This window comes from Malus sylvestris, chromosome 13 (assembly GCF_916048215.2).
Source record: "Malus sylvestris chromosome 13, drMalSylv7.2, whole genome shotgun sequence".
NCBI classification, from domain to species: domain Eukaryota; kingdom Viridiplantae; phylum Streptophyta; class Magnoliopsida; order Rosales; family Rosaceae; genus Malus; species Malus sylvestris.
This window is the reverse complement of record NC_062272.1, coordinates 7,558,887-7,582,434: the sequence shown is the minus strand read 5'-3', so window position 1 is coordinate 7,582,434 and position 23,548 is coordinate 7,558,887. Positions and strand designations below refer to the sequence as shown.

The 23,548-nt window shown below is 36.1% G+C and overlaps 1 protein-coding gene and 1 long non-coding RNA gene across 3 annotated transcripts; one reads left to right on the top strand and one right to left on the bottom strand.

The window, feature by feature from the left end:
- Positions 1-5,615: 5,615 nt before the first annotated feature.
- On the top strand, positions 5,616-6,395 carry LOC126595749 (uncharacterized). Its single transcript, XM_050262052.1, has 3 exons — positions 5,616-5,764; positions 5,898-5,986; positions 6,080-6,395. Exons 1-3 carry the CDS (start codon positions 5,732-5,734, stop codon positions 6,234-6,236), a joined length of 279 nt encoding a protein of 92 aa, XP_050118009.1. The 5' UTR covers positions 5,616-5,731; the 3' UTR covers positions 6,237-6,395.
- Positions 6,396-6,494: 99 nt separating this feature from the next.
- LOC126595751 (uncharacterized) lies at positions 6,495-8,927 on the bottom strand. Of its 2 annotated transcripts, XR_007613674.1 has the most exons (4): positions 8,823-8,927; positions 7,868-8,731; positions 7,462-7,755; positions 6,495-7,360 (listed from the first exon to the last, which is right to left on the bottom strand). It is a non-coding gene; the product is annotated as an uncharacterized LOC126595751 (long non-coding RNA). The 2 variants fall into 2 exon arrangements; XR_007613673.1 differs by having other exon boundaries at positions 7,462-8,731.
- Between the last annotated feature and the right edge of the window lie 14,621 nt (positions 8,928-23,548).

The window sequence follows — 23,548 nt, the reverse complement described above, 5'->3', positions numbered from 1 at the left end:
GAGAGTGGGGTCGGCGCTTTTGTTTTTTTTTTGGAATATGCGGACGAAGATGCGGTGTGGATGATGACGTGGCGAAATTGAATTGGGCTTGATAAGTGAAAAGTCGAATTGGAAAGAGTGGCGTGAGAATGAGCTCATGTGAGCTTGAGCTTCTAGATAGTTCTATGGTTTTTCCAACTTTTTTTTTTACGGTTTTATTGCGAGGAAGATGATGTTCACATGTCACTTTAAGTAATTGCCTTTAAATTTACTTAATCTCAACCTTCTATTGCATTTTGTTCGCATCTCGAACAAATGTTTGTCTATGAGCTTATTTGAAAATATATTTAAAATGATTCAAAATGTTTTTAGTGAAATTGTTTTTGGGTTCTAAAAAGACTTCAAGTGTTTTTGGAAGAAGCACTATTTTGTGTTTCTTGCATAAAGTACTTTAAATATTTTTCCAGAAACCACTTGGATTTTTACTAAAAATTAATTTCAAAATCTCTTTTACGAAAAATATTTTCATTTATTTTAAAAGTACTTTTGAACCTTATTATACGTGGAGTGATTGAATTTGTGTGGTTTTTCTTTAGTAGTTGTTAAGTGGGCTAATTTCATAACAATGGACGCCAAACTTTTATTTGTCTACAAGTTTGCAATGGAGCCCACTAAATTTGTGGTGGTTCAACTACTATTTGCATATTTCAGAAGGGCTTCAAACCTAAGCATTGAAGTTGTTTCTTTCTTGTGTATAGGACTGGTTTGGTACTGAGGTACTGAGATGCTTTTATAAAAAATAGGTATAAAAAAAAGTTGAGTTCAAAAATATATTTGGTAAATACTAAAAACAGCTTATTTTCACAATTTTGAATGAAAAAAAACTAAAAAACGCGAAGCAGCAAAAATGAGCTTATTCTCACAGCACATCAGAATCAATTTTTTTTCAAAGTACAGTAATACCAAACCAGCCCGTTGTCAATTGGAGCGCGATCGAAATTGTATAGATCACCTTTGATGTGGCATCTTTTTCTGTTTATTCGATTTAACGGTCTAAAATTAATAAGGTATGTAAGAAGTAAAATGTGTGTATTGATAACACTACCCAAACAATAATGTTTTTTTATGACAACTTGGCAAATATTAAACTATTTGATTAGATGTAGCAAAAACAAATTTTCCTCGAGCAATTAACAAATCAAATAAAGCAAGTAACCAATTAAATAATAACGAATATAACACCTTTTGAAATTGATTTAACAATGCTATCAAAGTTGATGGTTTTTTTTTTTTTAAGAAAAGCTACTAGCGGGAGGATTCGCTACAATAGTCTACTTTTTCGAAGGTTAAGAAGACTTGCATAAGCACTTTAGTCTTTTCATGACCATCATCGTGTAATCCACGAGCACCAAGAATTGAACTCATAATATGTTATGTGGAATATAAATATGAAATTCGTCTCAACCACTGAATCACCCCATGGTAGCTTTATCGAAGTTGATGTCGAAGTTGGAACTTGGAACACACTCTAAAAGGCACAATTCTGCTGCAAAGCAAACTCCACAAGAGAATTTTGAAAGATTGTTGTTGTCATGCCTTACCCATGGATGATGATGCATCAACTCACTCTGCCCACACATTAATTCTTAAAAAACCACAACCATTGCGAATTGACCTTTAAACTTTATCAAATAACTACTGGTCTTATATACGGTATGCGCAAACATCCATTCCAAAGTTGGAATAATTTATATACGAGACAATACGTATTTTGATTGTCCTAATATCATAACCATAATTGTTTATTTTCTTACTCACGACTCAATTTTAATGTTCGTCTCTATCAGAAAAATGATGATGACTCAATAATTGAATCATCATGATAGTGTTAATTTTTATCATAATCGTTGATTTATTTTATACTTCAAGTTGACTAAACATATCTTAATTTTAATTTACTATTACAATAATTAAGGGAAGAAAAGAATTCTAAACTCGGGATGGATGAGGGGAAACGAAATACTCTATCCACTAGAAAATAAGTATTATTCTAAATGATAAATTGGAAAGAAAAAAAAGGTAATAAAAATTTTACGAGCAAGTGATGGATTACTCTAGTGATTATAGTACGTTTATATGAAGTGGATTTGGACTTCAACCCATATATTCGGACTTTTATAAATTTTAAAAAATTTGGTGGGTAAAAGTTTGACATCATTCCTCCTGCATGGGCAATGCTTTGCCACAATCGTGCTATCAAATTATTCTTGCTAAAAATAATAATAAGTCTCAAATTCAATGTCTTCCAACACAGAAAATAAAATACCTAAATATATAGCTAGGCGTGCATGAAACATCACCAACAACCAGGTAGAGGCGTCGATTGACGACCGATTGTTAGGTAAGCATTTTCAATAACAAAAGTCAACCATGAAATGAAATGAGAGACTCAAGAGTAAAGGCTAAGTAGTTAATCAGTAAGTAACTTGTAGTTTAGTTTGTTAAGCGTATTTGTTTTTGTATTTGAGACTCTATTAAGAATTTCTAGACCTGGTGTAGATTACCTTATCAATTGTAAAAAAAAAAAAAAAAAAAAAAAAAAAAATCTATTTTAAACATTAATTAACATAAAAACATTACCCTACTCTAACTCAACACACACTTAGAGCTCGATTGTGACTATTTTTGCAAACTCAATATGCTAATAATTGTGTTTTGCTAAAAAGTTGAATAAAAAAAATCGAGTGTTTCTGAAAAAGCATTTGGAAGTTCTTCATAAGCATATAGATGTAATGTGACTTCTCCAAAGAATACTTATCCAACGTAGAAGTCAGTTTTAAGATTGTTCTTCCTTATTATAGTTAAAATTACTTTTGATTGTCAAAAAATACTCTTATACAAGCAATATACAAGCAATCCAAAACTTAATCATGCTAAAAAAAAAACTCAATGAATTTGTTACAAAATTGAACACACTCGGAGCTCGTTTGTGATTATTTTTGCAATCCTAATATGTTCATAACTCCTTTTGTTAAAAGTTAATTTTTTTTTAAAATGCAAGTACTTCTAGAAAAACATTTGAAAGTTCTTCATAAATACTGGCATTTGCCTACACACTTTGTGTGTATGAACACATTTTTTTAGAAAATGAGGAGAGAGAGGGAGTGGGAGGTTTTTGTTTTTGGTTTTTTAAATTTTAAATTTTTTTAATTTTTTAATATTGGGGGTAGTTTAACATCACATGTAGATGAGACTTTAATAAAAAATAGTAAAATTTGGACTTTTAAAATTACATTATTGCCCATCATATTTTTATGTGATAGAATACTAAGTTGTTTTTTCACCCTCTTTCTGTTGACAAAGATGATTTCATTAATTAGTAGAGATAAACATAATATGGCTTCTCTAAATAATATTTATTTTAGTTAAAAACACTTTTGATCGTCGAAAAACACTCTTAGCCCCTATACAAGCGATCCAAAACTTAATCATGCTAAAAAATAATCAATCAATTTGTTACAAATTATATCAGACGTGCATGACATAGAACAGGGACAAGACAGTGATCCAATCTTGTCAGTGGCTTTGTTTAAAACCTTGTTGAGATCTGCTAAGTTCTATGCCAGAAAAATAAAAAAACTAAGAATATTATGTATCGCCCAATGATCGATGAACTATTTGAAGGAAGCTGGGAAGGGAACAATTGAATAAAGTCAAAGGCAGATGCCAGAATTTGTATAAAAATTTGCAGCCGACGGAGCAGGAGAGAAAGCGAGAAAAACAATAGGAATATAACACAGAGTTGGCTGGAAATGTTGGACCTTGATAGTTTGCTTTGTACTTTTCTCAAGTTATATAAATTTAGTTTGCTTTGTTCTAATTGACCACATCGTGCTTATAGTTACCTCCAGTTGCCCAGCTCATGATGTTTGAACGGATTGAGGGATAGATAAACCCTAATTTGATAGCAAAATTCTCAACGACTTGGATTATGAATCTATGGCACGAGTGTTGTTCTATATAATAAAGGGACTCAATAGCATACGAGAGCTGGAAACTCAATGAAACCGAAAGACGTGGTCCAAGATAAAGAAATGACAACAATGAACATGAAGGTGGGTCTCGATTTGTGGTCAATATTGGATATAAGTCAACAATTTGTGATATAATTATATATGTTAATAAACAATAAATGCGAATAGAAAAATTAACAGAGTATGAACAAAACAAAAATATAAAACATACAACTTGAAGATCGAGGCTTCTGTACTGCAATGTCCTTGAAACAGAAATTTCGTCCCTACTCAGTGCTTGTAGTTCTACGGACGTCTGCTTCACTAGGATTCAACGATCAAGTTAGAATTCCAGCACCGGAAAACTCAACTTCTAGCGAATTTCTATGTGGTTCTCTCAGTAAGAAGGTTTAGGAATGTAGAAGAAGAATTTGATATTTTCTGTGTTCTATATGCCATGCAGATGGATGTATATATAGTGTGATTATGCATGTTCACAACATGTATGAGAATGAGATGTGACTGTTGGAAGACATCTCTTCAGAGGGGTGTTGTGCTCTCTACGTTTTTTTTTATTTCAGACTTCATCTGAAAAAATGAGTCTGTTCAAATAAATACTAATTTAATTAAATTTGAAATTAATTAAAAATAATTAATTAAAGAATTTAATTTTCAGAACCCCAAGGCTTAAGGCCCATCTTTTAAAAATTAATTATATATATATATTATTTATTAATTAATTAGTACATCCCAAAGCCCTACCTTAAGGGTGAACTCAATTTTAGTCTCCAAGACTTATCACTCCAATCACTTTCTATAAAGTACAAAACCTTATAAAGTGAGGAAAATTTTTGGAAATTACCAATGTGGGACAATGAAATTTTTATTCAAAATTTCCAACAGTCAAGACGGATAATATGATTACGAGTGACTTCTTTGTTGGATGCATCATACCTTCGGCTAGGTAGTCTTTTTAGTTGTTTTGGGCTCCGACCCAGTCCAAAATTTAGAAAGGGGATACAATCCGATTTTGGGCCAGATTACGGTGCTACTTGTACTTGAGCATTGTTCTGACAATAATATGGCACACTTGGGGTATAGTCTCATTAGTTAGAACAGATGTACTTCTTTTATACGCATGAATATCTCATGTAATATAGAAAACGAGGAATCAAATTGTTAGACTTCTATCGTATAATGTTACTCAAGAGTTCATTCTCATCATTATCGATCCGCAAGAAGCACATAACTGGTGCTTATTGTAAGAAGCACTTCAACCTCTTTTTAAAACCCAAAAATATTTTCTGTTAAACCGCTATCAGTCATTTTAAAAATACTTCAAAACGAGCTCATACGAAAAAAAATTTCATTGAATAGACATGTACGAAAGAACTTCCATAGGCCCATTGGGCCAAAATGGGGGACTCAATTAACTTGTAAATATGGTGAGGACCAAAACAGAAACTTAGTCAAATAGTTCCTCAACAGGGAAGGCCACAAACTTTGAACCGAAAAATTAGAATTAATCGGAATTTGGATAAAAATAGGTCAAGGCTGTGCTTTTTCTTTGGAAACTAAAAATGGGTAATTAGTGGGTGCTATAAATAAAGAGCTCATAGTTGTGAAAAAAACTCAGGTAGTTCTGCCTTGTCTCTCACGCCACCTCCAAGAAAGAGAAGGGAACAGTTGTTCAATCATCTTCTCTTCTCTTCTTCTTCGTTTCTCTCAACAGCTTTACGATGGCTTCCTCCTCCAGATGGATAAGGCCCGAGGTACTGGAATTATTTCGATTCTCGACTTCTTATATGTTTCTTAAAGGTCAGAATATTGGTTTCTTAGAACCCTAACTAATTAATGTGGCACTCATATATGTGAAATGTATTTTTTGTTGGCCTGGATGCATAGGTGTTCCCCCTATTTGCTGCAGTTGGTATAGCTGTTGGCATTTGCGGCATGCAGCTTGTTAGGAACATCACCACCAACCCTGAAGTCAGGTACGTAGACCCATTTGCCCGTATGCACAAATAGAAACGATTACAAATAATTATTCGATGGTGTTGATTAATCTTGTGTTATGTATGTTTCAGGGTTACCAAGCAGAACAGAATTGCAGGGGTGCTAGAGAACCATGCAGAGGGTGAGAGATACGCAGAACATGGACTCCGGAAATATGTCCGAAGCAGAGCCCCCCAGATCATGCCATCTATCAACAAATACTTCTCAGATCCAAAGATTCCAAAGTGAATCGAATGATGCGATTCATAGACCTTGCCAGGATTGGAGAACGTAGGACACAAAATTTGTTTGGTAAAAGGGTTTATGAGACGAATTCTATGTACTGCGAGCTGCCAAATTGTTGGTGTGTGTATGATCTTGTTTCTCAGTAAAGTTCATATTATTCAACTCAGGTCTAAAATTAATTTCCTACTTTGCTTGTGGGCTAAGAAACAAAACCATAGCAGTAATATGCACTGAACTTACATACAAATCAATGAAGTTAAGACTAATAGTAGAGTTGGATTGGGATACCCAACTAATCGACATTAGATAAAAGGCCGTAATATGATCTTAACTCTGAACTCGAGTTTTTACAACAATCGCTTCCCAATAGGCAAAATTCAGGAGCAAAAGTTAATGAAAAGACCACACAGTTGATGAACTAGTTTTGGTTCTTAGTTCTAGCCTGCCCAAGCAATGGAAATATCATAAATTTAATCAGCATGGACGTAGAAGCAATCGGGGAGTTCTTCACTTCCATTCATGGAGTTTTTGGCTTATTCCACTTCAAGTGTTTGCAGTGCTGTTGGTTCTAGCAAGTCAAGCTTGCTATGTAGCATACTCGGCGAGATTCCAATTATTTTGTGACACGAATACTGCTCCAGGGAATCCAGATTAGTCCTCGCAGTTCCTTGAAATAAGGTTGAATCTTGTGGGATTATGCCCAAACTTGACCTTAAGTCTTGCAACCCAATTTTGAAATGTCTAATCTGTCAACGACAATCTTCCCTCCTGAGGGTTCTACTATTCGGAACAGTGCTTGAATCAAAGTAGACATTCCACTTCTTGTCCTTCCCATTACACCGACTTTCATATTTCCCGGGAAGGTGCAGGTGACCCCTTTGATCACCATTGGGAGAGCTGGGTGATACTGAACTTGCAGGTTCTGAAGTTCGACTTTTCCTTCAGTTGGCCAACCAGCGTTTGGCCTAGAACCTTCAATCACAAGCGGTGCCTCACTTGGTATTCTTGTGAATTCAAGAATTCTCTCAACTGATATCATTGAGTTTTCAACATTGCATAGATTCCAGATAACCAAGCCTGAAGGATCATGAGGTTAAAGCAATAAGATGCAGCCAATCTTGCCAAACCTGAGATTCAAAAGCATTAATCCCAATCAGATTGAATGAATTAATAACATTTCCTCTTAAATCTTGGTTTAGTAAAACATAGGGGACACAAGGGGGCTTACAGGGATAAATGGCGGATGCGGGCAAGGTCACCAAGATGATGAGGACTAGAAGGCTAAGTTGAAGAGAAAGTTCATTCGCACAGAAAGCCATTTCGTGGTTGCATAATTGTGAAAGGCTACTCCTGAAAAATCATCAATCACGCTTCTTACTTTCTTCATGAAGCGATCTTGTTCTTGATTGAAACAACGAATAGTTGCAGCCCCCGTGATTGATTCAGAAAATTGATGCAGTATTGGAGCCTTTTGAATTGCAACCATCCTGGATAATTCTCTGGCAGTGCTAATGCAATACACCTGGGGAAAAAAAAGCAAAGCAAAGTACTTATGCGTTTAATTTTTATCAAGAAAAAAGATTATGCATTGCAATTTTAAGTGTGGAACGAACTAAGGTTCTCTTCTTGTTTACCATGTACCACGCGGAGAGTGCAAAGATGACAAGGAAAAGGAGGATGACTTGCCAGGCAACTACAGACATAAGGATGACGGAACCTATTAGCTGGATGAGTGCAAATACTAATCCAGCCAATCTGAATGGAATATCCATGTCCACTGTGCTTTGATCAGTCGAAGACTGTAATATTCATAAGTTTATGTACGCAACAAGAAAAGCCATGTTTTGGAGTACTCTTAGAATTTGATTTACAATTCAACGAAACAGTTTAACAAAATCTAACGTTGAACTTGTGAACTAGAGAATATCTTACTTACCCTATTGAGGATTCGACTAGAAGGAGTGGAATAAAAAAACGCCATAGGTGCTCAGAAAACTGAACTCATCACCCATGCAAGAGACGCTGGGAAGTTTCAATGGTGACGGCTGAGGTTATAACAGCCCTTTGTAAGATGAAGACACAGCTCCCTCCCTCCCGATAACAAAGCGAAAATCCAGTTCATCTCTTCTATGGTAATTCCATTTTCCTTCTTTGACGCCCAAACAATCCAGTAGTTTCTTGCCATTTCAAGCCCCTGGAAGAGAACTTGACAGAGCAAGATAACAGGAACAAGTGAGCCTCCATATGCGCGAGTCACGAATGTCGAATACACACTCCACTTACTCATCCTGTGTGTGCTTCTTCTTCCTCTTCTCGACTTTTCTTATTAACAACATTGTTGTTAATGGAAGCTTCTTCCACTATTTCTACGTGTAATATTTTAGCAGTTCTGTTTGTATTACGGCAATAAGTAGTGTGTTCTGAGGAATCTTGCGGACAAGTCCGAACTTGCAGTAGAGATTTTGTATTTGCCTCACGAGTTCACCGTCTTTAATTACCTAAATATAAATAATTGAATTATAATCATGAGTTAGATAAGTGAGTATTTGAAAAAAAAAAAAATGTACATGTAATCAATAATTAACGTACCAAAACAAAGTCCGCTGCTTCTAAAAATTCTAGTTGATGAGTGACATAGATGACCGTCTTTTCGGATGAGTTGCAAGAGACATTCCTGAACCAATTCCTGATCAATTACTACTGCATAAACATTAAGTAAATACACTCGAAAACAATGAGCTAGAATTTTGCCTGCCTTGGACAAGTGTGTTCGGGTATGGGCATCAACGGCACTTTTGGCTTTAACCTCATGGTCCTGCAGGCTTGGGTTATTTGGAATCTATGCAATGTCGAAAACTCAATGATATCAATTGAGAGAATTCTTCAATTCACAAGAATACCAAGTGAGGCACCGCTTGTGATCGAAGGTTCTAGGCCAAACGTTGATTGGCCAACTGAAGGAAAAGTCGAACTTCAGAACCTTCAAGTTCAGCATCACCCAGCTCTCCCAATGGTGATAAGGGTCACATGCACCTTCTCGGAAAAGATGACGGCTCGATCGTAATCTGTCTACAGAAAAAGACTTCCATGAGTCATGCATGATGCAGCGTGGTACAAGTTTAGAAATATTGAAAACACGACGCAGAACACAATAATACAGTACTTCTTGTAATAACAAACCTACTAATGTATCATGATCTTCGCTTTATATAACAGCGGCTATGGCTTACCTTTTGGAGCAGACGCAGTGATATATATTCCGCTGCTCTGGAACTTGCTTTGAAAATTTTGAAGGAATTTGGTGTCTTTTATCTTTGGTCCGAGGGATTTTGGTGTCTGAAAAGTTGCTCATGGACCTATAAATAAGATGGATAATGTATGTGTAGACCATTTTCTCACTACTAATTGGTCGTCATGTTTAATTTCTAGCTATTAATCCTCCGTTTCAGAGACGCATTCAATTTCCTTCCAAAATTACACAAGCTTTTTGTTTTTGGTTTTTCTGCATTATTTCCGAAAACTTAACAGTGACCTTCCTGCATTATTTCCCCCATTAATCATCCGTTTCAGAGATTCAAAAGCGCTTTCCCAAAAGTCATATAATTCTGAATTTTGCTACAATACTTGCATGTATCTAATACAAACACCATCTCTACAGTTAGACAGTAATTGTATTATTATGACCATCGGATAATCTATAATTCATTCATCAAACTAAGAGTGGACATGTAAAATGCCAAATATCAAATTTGAGTTTAATGGCCTATCAAGGATGACAACGGGGCGAACAGGAGACGAATTAGGGTTTAGGGTTATATGGTGATGTTAAATACCTAACTATATTGTTATTGATGTATTATGTGGGCTTATTCTGAATTAGTGTTGCTCAATTCAATCGCTCTGACTGATTCTTAGTTATACAATTTCCTTGGTGCTCTTATATCATTACAAATTTAGATTTGATCATTGCATGTAAATTTACATTTCATTTGTCTATATAACTTTGCTCTGCCATGGTTGTATTACACGTGTAACAATTTAATGAACACATGGAGTTTCAATTTTATTTCTTAATTTGTGTCTGCTTTTTATGAAAGTTTATGCCACTTTCTAAAGTTTTGGTAAGTTGGTTCTTATGAGTTCTAAATTTTGTTTCAGGCTCTTGATGGTGATGCCATATATGGACATGGAAATTGACTCGTCGAACCTGGGGGACTGTAGTTACAATGCTTTGCTGCTTTATTCAGGTAATATGTTAGGTCATATATTGTAACAGGTGCAGACGACATTGAATCCCTTCAAGATTCAATACCACAGGGCCACATTGCTTCTGAAGTGTTTTAGGGTTGTCTCTTTCTCCATGGTGGTGCAAACGCCGTTTTGTAACAGGTGCATGTAGGAGTTAGAATTAGCTTCCTTCCAATAACAATCGGCCACACCATTTCAAAAAACTTATTGTGACCTTGCAAATAAGAGGTGAAAGTTCTAACGGAGTTATCCAAAAGAATTACTCAACTTTGTTATAAGTTTAGGGACCAACACTCACAAATTTTTAATTTAGGAACCAAACTTTGATTCTACTAAAATTTAGGAACCAATACTTCAAATTTCTCAAACTAAAAAGCTAGCTTTGCTAGATCTTTGTTGATGTTTATGATGACTTACATGACATGGACGTACCGTTATAGTATCGTCATATTCGTACATTGTTTCATTTGCATGAGATGCCACATAATGATTTTTCCATGGCATGTGAGTAACAAATTATTCTCCGTTTGGCTTACCAGCTGCATGTAAAGTAACTAGTAGGTGGTGGTAATTAATTGTGGTCATTTGGTCACGATCAATAATTCATTGCAAGCTATATCCAAAGTGGTATAGTATTTAAGACAAGTTTATGGCCCAGGTCAACCATGGGGTGATTAATTCAATAAACATTAGATTATATATATAATTAACCACCCTCGCAATCAGTTAGCTCACTGATTTGAAGTCCATGTCAAACAAGACTTCTTTTTCCCAAAGGTAGTGCAACACAGCTTGTCACAGGTCCAGGACTTTTTCCATTTCTAGTTTTCATCCAACAATAATTGGCCACACCATTTCACAAAACTTGTGACCTTTCAGTGGTATCCCATACGTGTTGCCAACACGTACATCTGTCCTTAAGTTTGGACATGAAGCTGAAAGTGTGGAGCCATCAATGAACCATTGAAATTTACAGGTCTCTCCTCAGTAGTACCCTCTTTCTAATTTTATATTAATCTGATCATATTATTATTCTCACTAATCATAGTAAGTTAATACGGAACTAACTATCGTTTGGGCCAACATCACAAGTTATTCTCATCCGAATCGTTCATTTTAGGTCTATATATATGCACATAGCATCCTTACAAAAATTCACGCAAATCCGAAGTTTGGAAGCATGGGAGCCTTTTCAGTTGCAGCCATGCTCTTGCATACTGTCTCTGGCAATGGTTATGCGATACAATCTCAATCATACACGACAAGACCAAGGAAGAAGAATTGCCAGGCCACTATATAATGTATAGTTAACAAGCTCATTATTTTCGTTGTCTTCTATTTTTTTGCGAATGATTTGGTTGTATTTGGACCACCTTTTGTCACAGAAGGTGCAAGGCTTTTTCCAGTTCTAGCTTCCATCCAGTAATTATTGAAAATGCCAATACATGTATGTACTGGACTTTTGGCCAACAAAACATGTAAAATCCCAATTTCAAGGTATTTTGTATCTTCCATTGAAGAGTATTCATAGATCAATACAATTCAAAACTTGAGAATCAGAGTTCCAACTTCCGAGTAGATCGAACTCAAACATCATACTAAACTACCAGAGTACAACTCCAGAATTCAGCAAGAAAACCTGGGGCATCACTGCAATTGATATAATAATAGTAAGAAAACTTCATTTTAATCGCTAATTTTAATTGTGACGTTGCAAGTAAGGGACAAAAGTTCTAACGGAGTTAACTCAACATTGTTATAACTTTAAGGACTAATACTCACAGATTTTTAACTTAGAAACCAAACCTTAATTGTACTAAAATTTGGGAATCAATGCTTCAATTTTCTCAAACTAAAAAGCTAGCCTTGCTAAATCTTTGTTGCTGTTTACGAGGACTTACATAATACTGGTGTACCGCCACAGTGTCATCATGTTTACATGTTATTTAATTTGTATAAGACGTCACATAACCGTTTATCCGTGTCATATGAGTTATTCTATGTTTGGCTTTAATTATAGATCAGCTATATGTAAAGTAACTAGGTAGTAGGTGGTGGTAACTTCATTGCAAGTTATATTTCCCAGCCAGTACCTCGTATGTGAATGAAGTCATTGGTTTACATCCATGTGTTATGTAAATATATGTTACAATGGTTGTAATGTAAATATATGTTACATAAATGGTTTCATTCATATACGAGCTAGCTTCAGATTTCGTGGTAACAAATTTTAATTAAAAAGAATATGTTTCACCAGTTCAATTCCCATATATGGCATGTCACAACATTGTGCATGCAACAAATTCATTATGTTGTCTTATGTAATCAGTGAAACAGATTACTGTCATGAAGAAAGTTGAGATTCGACTATTAAACCAATTGACAATATCATGTGTGAAACCCCACCCCCAAACCCCCAAAAGTTTAATGTAATTTCACAATTTCCCTAAAAGTATATGAAAGTTACATTTTAGTCCCATGTCCTAATCCAATCCGGACCCTCCCTTTAGATTATCCTTCTCCCTCGGCTTGCCACGTGGCAAGCACTCATCCTATCTTTTCTCTCTTTTCCCTAAGCTCTCTGCCTCAGCTCACTCTCTCAGCTCTCTATCTCTTTCACTCTCACATAACAGACACACACACATTCTCTCTCTCTCTTTCTCTCTCTCTCTCTCTCTCCCCCCGATTGAACCCACACACCTACGCACACCCATAGAGGCACCTCGACGACGACACAGCTCTCTCTCTTTCTCTCCGATCGAACCCACACGCCTACGCTCTCTCTCTCTCCCCGATCGAACCCACACACCTACGCACACCCATAGAGGCACCTCGATGACGGTGCTGCTCTATCTCTCCCCGATTGAACCCGCACACCTACGCACACCCATAGAGGCACCTCGACGACGGTGCAGCACCACCACCACCCTCGCGGACCCTCTCTCACTTTCCCTCCTCGCTGTGAGGCACGACGAAGCATAGAAAGCACTTCGGCTAACCCCGAGACTCTTGAGTGAAAACCTGGCCACCTCCGACCGTTTCATGGTTAATTGCAGGTGCAGTTATTAGCAGCGATTCCGTCATTCCTATTTTGTACGGCTCTTCGACGACGGAGTATCTGTGAGTGAACCCTTTCTAAAATGCATGTTTTAATAGTAGAACTGCATACATGAAAATCATGATTTTAATGATTACATTTTATGAAATGTTTTATAAGATATTATGCTTTACTGCTAATATTTTGGATTACCATATTTTGTCGAATTTATGTTCTTTGTAGTATATATATTGGATGACTATATACTGCTTATAACAATGTTCTAAAAAAACGCTAGGCGCTAGTCGGGCGGGGGGCTGGCGCCTAGTGCCTAGGCGGCCTAGGCGGATTTAGGTAATTTTCTTATATATCTTGTAAATAAGTGCATATTGATACTTACAAAAAATTACACTTGTATGAAATTTATGGATAAAATTAGTCTCTCTCACAAAACTAACATTACCCATATACAACATATTTACTAGTGGAAAGGGTAACTATTTTTATTTTATTTTATTGAGCACTAGTTGATTATGACATTTCTGAAAGCTACGAGTGGAAACAACAAGAAGTAGTGGGTAATTAATTGGAGACTAAAGGTAAAGGTGGGTAATTAATAGTGGAATGGGCACCGGTCAAACCGTCAAAGAAAGGGGATGGGTTATTGAGGCTTTGGAAAATGCAAAGCCTTTATCTCTTTCGTTTCCTCTTCCTCGCCTTCAATTGCTCCGCCCATCTTCTTTTTTGTAAAATTTCCCCGCTCTGCCCATCTTCTTTTTCCTTTGTAAAATTTCCCAAACCTTAAGCGCATCGAAGAAAATTGCATGCTCGGTCGAAGAAATCCCAACTGTCCAGGTCAATTTCTTGTTTATCCCTGCAATTGCAGATCTGTTTTTCTATTTCATCGCTTTCTCTTCCCTGATGCTCTCTCACTCTCTCTCTTCAATATTATGTGAACGCCTCCTCTTTTAGGCGATGCTGTGAAACAACGATATGTATATTTTTTCTTTTTAACAGAACCGCCTAGTCCGCCGCCGAGGCCGCCTAGCCCGCTTTTTAGAACACTAGCTTATGAACATGTTTTTACACTTCTTTATAGTAGATATGATGGATGACTATATGCTATGAAGATGCTTTTAAGATATATGTAAATATGTTTGGAAATAGTATATCCAATGGTTTTGTGCGCATCTAGTGGTCATTGTTCTGCTAACGGGCGATGATATTTATATATTTGCCTTGGGGTCGAGTGATGTAAAGGCTTTCGGGTCTAGTGATGTAGGGGCCTTAGGTCGATTGAAGATTTATATATTGGCCTTCTGGTCCAGTGATGTAGGTGCCTTCGGGTCGATTATGATACCACTAGTTAGCACATTATATCCGAGATATGTTTTATGAAAGGTTTCATGGCATGCTAGGGTTTTCGGAAAACCTATTGTTTGTACCATACTTGACCAATCCCGAAACTACTGAGCACTGATCAACGTTATACCGTCAATGACCCAGAAGAGTTTCCCTCCAACCAGGAGGCCAATCACAGCGCGACACGTGTTGACATCATAAGCCAATCATAGCGCGCCACGTGTCAACATCAGAAGCCAATCATAACATGACACGTGTCAATGTCAGAACAAAGCTAGAAACTCTCTTCTATAAAAGGAGATCATTCTCCCATAATATTTCGTATTGTCATTTGTACTAAATTATTCACTAGTACTCACTAAAGGAGATCTTGAACCTATGTATTTGTGTAAACCCTTCACAATTAATGAGAACTCCTCTACTCCGTGGACGTAGCCAATCTGGGTGAACCACGTACATCTTGTGTTTGCTTCCCTGTCTCTATCCATTTACATACTTATCCACACTAGTGACCGGAGCAATCTAGCGAAGGTCACAAACTTGACACTTTTTGTTGTACCAAAGTTCTCACCGATTTTGTGCATCAACACCTATCACATATTATGCTATTAATTTTCATAAAACTATGGGGTTTAGTATGTTGATAACTGTTTCAATATTATATATATATATATATATATATATATATATATATATATCAACTTGGTCCATTCATGTTTGTTTTGCGCCCCTTCAGGACATAGGGATGAGGCTTAAGATCCGTGCTACGAGGTTTTCCCCTACCAATGATATCGTGCCATCATCTCTGCTTTGTCATCATTGTAATAACACCTTCCATTGTATTCTGAATTAGATGTATACTCTGAACATGTCATGCACTATCATTATTTTCACACATAAATGAATAGTCACATCTTATTATTTTGCTATAATTTATACGCATGTTTTACATGTTGTTAGCATATGCATTCATTAAATGGCTTTCGTCACCCTCGGGTGTCGGTTAGCACGTGGCCATCCCGATGTCCCTCGGACAACGGGATCGGGGCGTGTCATCAGGGGTAGCCCAACTTTTTATAAGCCCATGCAACGTCTCTCATCCTATCAATGTGGGACTAATTCTCAACACACCCCCTCACATGTGGCGAATTTTCAAGCCTAACACGTGGACAACACAACGGGATAATGTGGAGCGCGTGTGGCCACAACACAACGAGGTGACGTGGAGCGTGTGTGGCTCTTGGCTTCACACTTGGGACAACCTGCTTTGATACCATGAAAAAAGTTGAGGTTCCACCATAAAACCAATTGGCAATATGGGGAGTAGCCCAACCTCTTATAAGCTCATGCAAAGCCCTAGTTTGGGAGTGAGGTGCTTAAAAAAAAAGCACCCATGAAAAAAAGCTGTGAAGGTTTTAGGTGTTTGGTAAACTGAAAAAAAATGGCTTATTTTGGAAGCTGCTGTGAGAATAAGCTGAAATCAAAGGAAAAAGCTGAAGCTGCTATTTGCAGCTTTGGAAAACTGGCTTTTTTTCAAAGCACACGAAGCTACAGTGCTCCTTTAATGAAAAGACCCACTATCAGACTCTTTTTTTTTCCAAAAGCACTTTTACAAAAAAGTTTACCAAACACTCGGCTGCTTTATTTCACAGCTGCTTATTCTCACAGCACAGCCGCTTATTCTCACAGCAGCTTTTTTTCAAAGCACAGCAATACCAAACCAGCCCAAAGTCCCTTCTCCCATCAATGTGGGACTAAATCTCAACATTTACTATATAGTTGAAATTAAAAAATAATCTTATTAGTTACTATATATAGATGAAAATTAAACATAATCTCATTATTTTAAAATCCCTTATTTTGAAATGTAAATTGCATTATTTAACTATAAAACAGCCACCTAACACTGATGTCAAATGAACACATTTTATTGTTATTGACCTAATTGTTATTTAAGTATAAACGGTCACTAACTCCTCTGTAATCTAAACCAAGTTTTTAAGCCGTCTAGGAAATTAATTGTCTCTGCACTAACGCCATTAATGTGAATCTAACAGTATTGTGAGAGAGATTGCATAGAAAATTTTCTTACCAAGTTGCACAAATCATGCATGTGGCATGTATCATGTGTCAATGTTACTGTTCCGCGCTAAATTTAGTCACTTTATAAGCGAAGCTAGAGAGAATCAGAAGCACATTATTTCATCCAAACTAGCATCGACCCTAATGAAGATGAAACTTTGCCAAACCTGCATTTCCATTTTCTTCTTCTTGCTTATCGGTCTTCTGACAAGCCAATCCGCCCTAGACGATAAGGCATTCAAGAAGATTCGGGTGCATATCGTCAACGGCTTCCAAAGCGAGACATTGCAAGTTCATTGTAAATCCAAGGACAATGATTTAGGGGATCGAAATATCCCAGTGAACCAGGAGTTCAGTTGGAAGTTTCACATAAACATTTGGAGAAGTACTCTCTTCTTTTGCGACACACGATGGAGTCGAGGACATAAAAGATTTGATGCCTTTGCTGTTAGATACGCTTTAATGGATTACTGCAACGGGAATTGTGTGTGGAAAGCAAATGAAACCGCGATTTTCTTGTTTGATAATCACAATCAAACATATATCGAGCTGCATAGTTGGGAATGATGGTAACGACATGAAAGATATATATATATAGACACACACGCATACAGTGATCATATTTTAGAAGTGATGATATGATATGTATTTGGTATCTGGAAAGTTGCTCAACCTATATATATAGCTATCTTTAATTGGTTTCAGATTAATCTTTATTCCTCTATAAATCCTCCGTTTCAGAAATTCCAAAAAGTTTTCCCAAATCATTATATAACTTCCATGGTATAAGATAATCTTATTCATGAATCCAAATATCAAATTTGAGTTTCATGTCTTATATATGCAGGACTGTCAACGGGGCAAATCAGGGCCGGATTAGGATTTAGGGTTACACAATAATGCTATTTACCTAATTATATTGTACAGTTTTAGCTAATTAAGAGATCAACACATTTGAAAACTTATTGAGTTGTAAAGAAACTCGAAGTAAACATTAGACATAAAAAAATGGGGCAAGATATTTTGTAATTTCCACGTATTAAGGATTCAGATTACATCATGACCTTTTACACCAAGATTTCTGTATAGAATAACCAATGCTAGAAACACTTGATGTGGATTAAGCCAATTCTTGCTATGTCCATGTTGGCTAAACTTGCGATATTTCCATTGCTTGGACCACAAGGGTTTGACAGAGGTAGAGATCAACTTCTTGTAGATTAAGGTTGTGTGAGCTGCTCAAACATAATTAATCAATTTGCTTATTTGGAATCTAGTTAATGGGTTATTCGAGTAAAAAACTTATGTTGGATTTTAAGTGGAGAAAATTGAGTTGCAAGGACTAAAGTCATATTTTCAGTTTATTTAATTAGCTTTAATACCTTGCAACATCATTTCCACATGCTTTAGAAACCAAGATTAGTAATTTTGCATACATACGTACATGCACATATATTATTTTGCTTTATGTGTCCATGTGACGTCATGTGCCAATTAATAAGGACGTGTGCACAAATTTTTTCACAAATTTTTATTTTATTGACACCATGTGGCATTATACCAGTGTCATTAAGTCACCAAATTTTAACTGGCATATCCCATGTTCACTGTTTTTATATTTGTTCGAGAAAACTATGGTTAAACTGAACATAAATGTTCATTTCATATTGTCTTTTGTATTCTACGATGCAGATAAATTATGGTTAAACTGAACATGATCTTATTATTATGTTAATTACATAACCATACAAATTGCCTTCGTAAACAAAGCGCGTGCCTGCTGCTTTGAAGCCCAAGGAGTACTCCAGCTCGCACACACATTAAAAATATTGATAAAAACCCGTCCACGGGTGCCCAACAGTGGAGTTTTCGTCGACGATGGATAATAACTCGTGGACGAAGAGCGCAGCTAATCGCATGAAGGAGAAACAGGAGTTGGGACCAAAAAGAATGGAAAAATATGTTGTGAACATTGCTGCCATTGTTGAATGTGATGATGCTATCTCGATCTCTAGCTAGCTAGAACTTCGTTACAGTACTGGGAAGTAAGTGCTGTTGTTTGTTGATAGCTGGTACTGATATTGATCGTATAGAGGATAGAACAGTGACATAAACAACTTAAGTGTGTTTAAATAGTGACATATATATCTCTAACTGATTAGGAAAGTGTAAATTCCGATAGTAACTGGGAGAAAAGTATGAGGCTTACCTACCTAAACAAGGATAACTAAACTCGCAAGGAATACAAAAAGGGAAATATAAACTGGCTTTTTGCCAACTTTGACGTTTCTATTTCTGATGTTTTCTTCCTCCCAACCATTGCATGAATTGAACAGCTGCTTTCGTCCCTGTTCAGCTCTGCTGACTTGTAATCTGAGTTGGCATCTGGTCGAGTACACGTCTTAACTCGATGGTAGGAAGGGTGACATTATTTATTTACCATGGATGAAACTGATATAACTTAAAATTAAATTCATCCAATAAAAAAAATCATTAAAGTGGTTACTTCAAGAAAATAGATCGATAGTCACTAATATAGTGGTACAAGATGAGGGGAAGAGATCCTCTCTGGATCTCTCCCACCAAAGCCACTAATCTGGACCCTAGAAATTTGATCAAACGGCTAAAATTATTATAACTTTTAAGGGGCTCCCTGTTTGTAATCGTTGGATCAAATTTCAAGGGCCCGGATGAGTGGACTTGGTGGCTTTGGTGGAAGAGATATGGAGAGGATCTCTTCCCCAAGATGAGCTGATTTAAAGTACTATGTGTTGAATCCCACATCGGCTAGAGGGAAAGAAGAAAAGCAATTTATTTAAATAGGATTACCCCACTCTAACTAACACCGAAGTCTTTTGTGATAAAACCCCACACCTGATGGATTGGAAAATTGGTAATTATCACGTTGGGGACAATATCGGTGTTGTTGGAGTGGGGCACTCGACCCATCGACCTAAAAAATTCAACATTATGGGTGCCTAATAATATACAAGCTACGGTTATTATTTAGCCACCTTGTCGTGTGCATGTTTGATATGTTAATAGTCGTTCATGTTGTTCTTTAATTTATAGCAGTTGGTGGTGAGCAAACATGAACTCTACTAACTTGAACAACATCAAACTTCTAGCTACTGTACCTAGATTTATACCTTCCATGTACGTATACACGAAAATATTACTTTCCTATGAAGTATATGTGTCAGACCAGATGGTGTATAGTGAAAGGTGATAGATTTGATCATATTTTGTTTGGTGAAGCTTAAGTTGGGAGATGTTAATTAAAGGTGTACATAGTAGTTACTAGTTATAAACACTGATAAGCTATAGCTCTTAATTTTCTTTTCTTCTGCATGCAAAATCCTTAATTATTATGTTTAATTAACCGGGGAGTCTGAGCAAGGTGGATTTGAACTAATTTTTTTTTTTTTTACATAATATGCGACACAAGTTCATAATTCTACGCGTAATACATTAAATTTATAAACGAAGAAAATGGGTATACACATAGAAATTAAAGACACTAATTAAGCTGATTTAACAACATTAATTAATAATATCTTGTACAGCAATACAGAACGTACGTAGTTTAAAATTGCAGCTGGAAGCATGGAACGCTAATAATATTGATCCAAACCGGAAGGAGGAATCTCGCCTGGCCACGGCCACGGGCACTCTAGGAAGGGGTTTTCGTCGAATGTGGATAACGTCTCGTGGGTGAGGAAAGCCGTTAAAAGAAGGAGAAGCAGGAGTCCAGACCAAAAATAATGGAGAGACAGCCGGTGATGATGGGTGCCATTGCCATAGATGATGATATCTCTGAAGCTTAGAAGCTTAGCTAGCTAGTTAGATCTTCGTTGCGTTTAGAACGATTGTTGTTTGAGTTTGATCAACTAAAAAAGATGGATCCCAAAAACAAGTCACGCACACAAGTGTTTTTAAATAGTGAGTATAAAAGTACCCTAATTGACTAGGAAAACATAAGGTACCTTAATCGTTTAGGACAAAATTAAAGACTACCTAAAACGGGTAACTAAAATAAGGTGGTGATTAGGAAATATTTGTTTATTTTAAAGTACTTTCTTGTCTATTTTGGACTAGCCTAGGTATTTGTAGTTCAAGTGATTAAGAGTACTTATCAATGTACACGATATTTAACGGAGTTAGAAGGAATGATCAGCTTTTGAGATTTGGTTACAGAAATGATCAGCTTTAGTAACGATGACATATTTAATTATATATTGATAACTCAACAATGACATAACAACCATGTAAGGATGATATAATAATAACATAATAGACATTGATCTTTTCTGCAACAAAATATCAAAAACTGATCGTCCATACTAATTGCCTTGGTATTTATTTGGCTTAATTGGATTAATAGTTACCGTGGGAATCTGGTAGTTGGAAGATGGCCCCTGTGATGAAAAGATTAGGATTTAAGCCTCTGTGATGAAGACGGTTAGGATTTAGACCCAAAATTGAAAATTTCGTCAACTCTCCATTAATTTTTAGCACATGAGGCTCACTAGTGAGACTAAAAAGATAAAGTTAGTTTCACATGTAATCCCCACGTGCTAACAATTAACGGAAAATTCTGTGTTAGCCTAATATGTGTGACCCACGTGCTAATAATTAACGGAAAGTTAACGGAATTTTCATTTTGGGTATAAATCCTAACAGATTTCATCACAAAACTTAAATTCTAAGTTTTTTACCACATAGACTATCTTCCAACTATCTTATCACCTCACAGGGACTAATAATCCAATCGGGCCTATTTATTTAACTAGTCTAACTTGTTTCTTAACTTGTTTCCCTCTCAATTATTGGATTAATAATTACTTAAACGAATCTCCCGCCCCTTTTTTTTTTTTTTTTTTTTAAAAATTTGTATTATGCGAATGCAGTTTGTTGGTTAGGCTCAGCTAGTTAGGGCCGTCCTCCTGTATCCAAACTTCTTGCATCCTTCCTCTCAGAAACAAGTTCTCAGATTTGAATCATTTAAAATTTTAGAAAAACTAATGAAAAAAGCTTGAAAGTTTTGAGTTTTAACGATAAGGACAAAATAAAGGATAAAGTGAATAGTAACATAATTGACTTTTTAGTATAAAAATGTGGTTTTTCGTTAAAGTGAACAGTACCAGAAATTTTTTGTTAAAATTCTCTTTCATTTTTCATCATGCCAAAGCAAAGCATGCCCAGCTTTCCATGATTTTTTTTTTCAGTTAACATATGTAAAGAATATACACAAAAAGGGACCAAACCAAACTCGAAACCACATCAAACCAAACATTTCTATATTGGAATTATTCTGATTCTTGGCTTTCACTATGTTTATTAAGAGCATATCCAAGAGTCTACAAAACTAAATTTGAAGTGCCACGTATGATTTTTTTTTGTGCTACAACAAAGTTGTAAAATGAATCTTTAAATTTAAAAAATGTCCTATACTTTCTAAAAATAAAATACTAAAAAAGGTCACACGTAGCTCCCTCGCTATAATCCATAATGAGATACCTATAAACCATGAATTTGTTTGACTAGGAATTCGCCGCCATCAATAATTAAGATTGGTGTAAAAATCCACATTCCTACCTTCCTACCTTCCTACCCCAACTGAGTTACAAGCCCCTGCAATCTTAAAGCGCTTTAAAAATAAAATAAAATACTTAAAGCGGCTCTAGTGGAAAAAAAACCTTACTAGTGTTTTGGTATTATCAAAACAATTTAAGTGTTTGTCCAAAAAGCACTTGCATTTCAAATAAAAAAGTGTTTATAATAAAAGCGCTTAGAAGTAGAAGTTCTTCTCCTAAAAGCATTTCAAACGGGTCATCCCCCGTCAGCGGCTTGTTTGCCCAACACGATACGAGTGTACATGAAAGGAACACATCCTAGCCAGCCCAAGCCCTACAACTGCCATGGTCACTTCAAATAACTCTTCAACCCAAGAAAACCCAATTCCATATTCTTCTGGGTTAAAAAACTTGTTCAACCCTAATCTCTCAATCCATAGGTTGATCAACAGTTTTATCACCCTCGCAACTCTCCTGGTCTAAAACTTATTCACCTACCTAGCAGTAACTTTGACATTAAACAAGAAATTTTAATGCTTGGCATTGACATTAACCAAGAAATTTTAATGCAGCACACAATGGCGATACAACGTTCTTGCTTCCCAAGCAATCGATCAATCAACGCCACATGTAAATATCCGTCGGATGACCGGCTAAATCTTCCAGATTTCTAGTAGCTTAAACAAGTTTCCAAATCCTCTCCAAGCTCAACAAGGAGTTGGTTGAAAATTGAAATGGTTAGGTTTGGCAAGCGTAGCTATCAGCAATAGATTAGCTGCTTACAAATAGAGTGTTTTGAAAACAGATCAACTGTAATCAGTTTATCCTGCTGTAATTAGTTTTTAATCTTCATCTCAAAGTTCTCTTTCTCCGTAACTGCAATTTTAACAGAATAAAAAAAAAAAAAAAGTGAAAATGCAGATGAAGATTGAGATAGTCTCTGAAGATCAATGCAAACCATCATCTCCGATTCCTACAAATAACTCTCTGAGATACTAAAAAGTCCAGAA

Excerpts from the sequence above, each read along its gene's own strand:
- LOC126595749 (XM_050262052.1), top strand. The coding sequence starts at position 5,732 with ATGGCTTCCTCCTCCAGATGGATAAGGCCCGAG. Across the intron at positions 5,765-5,897 it reads CCAGATGGATAAGGCCCGAG|GTGTTCCCCCTATTTGCTGC; the intron begins GTACTGGAATTA and ends CTGGATGCATAG. Across the intron at positions 5,987-6,079 it reads ACCACCAACCCTGAAGTCAG|GGTTACCAAGCAGAACAGAA; the intron begins GTACGTAGACCC and ends TGTATGTTTCAG.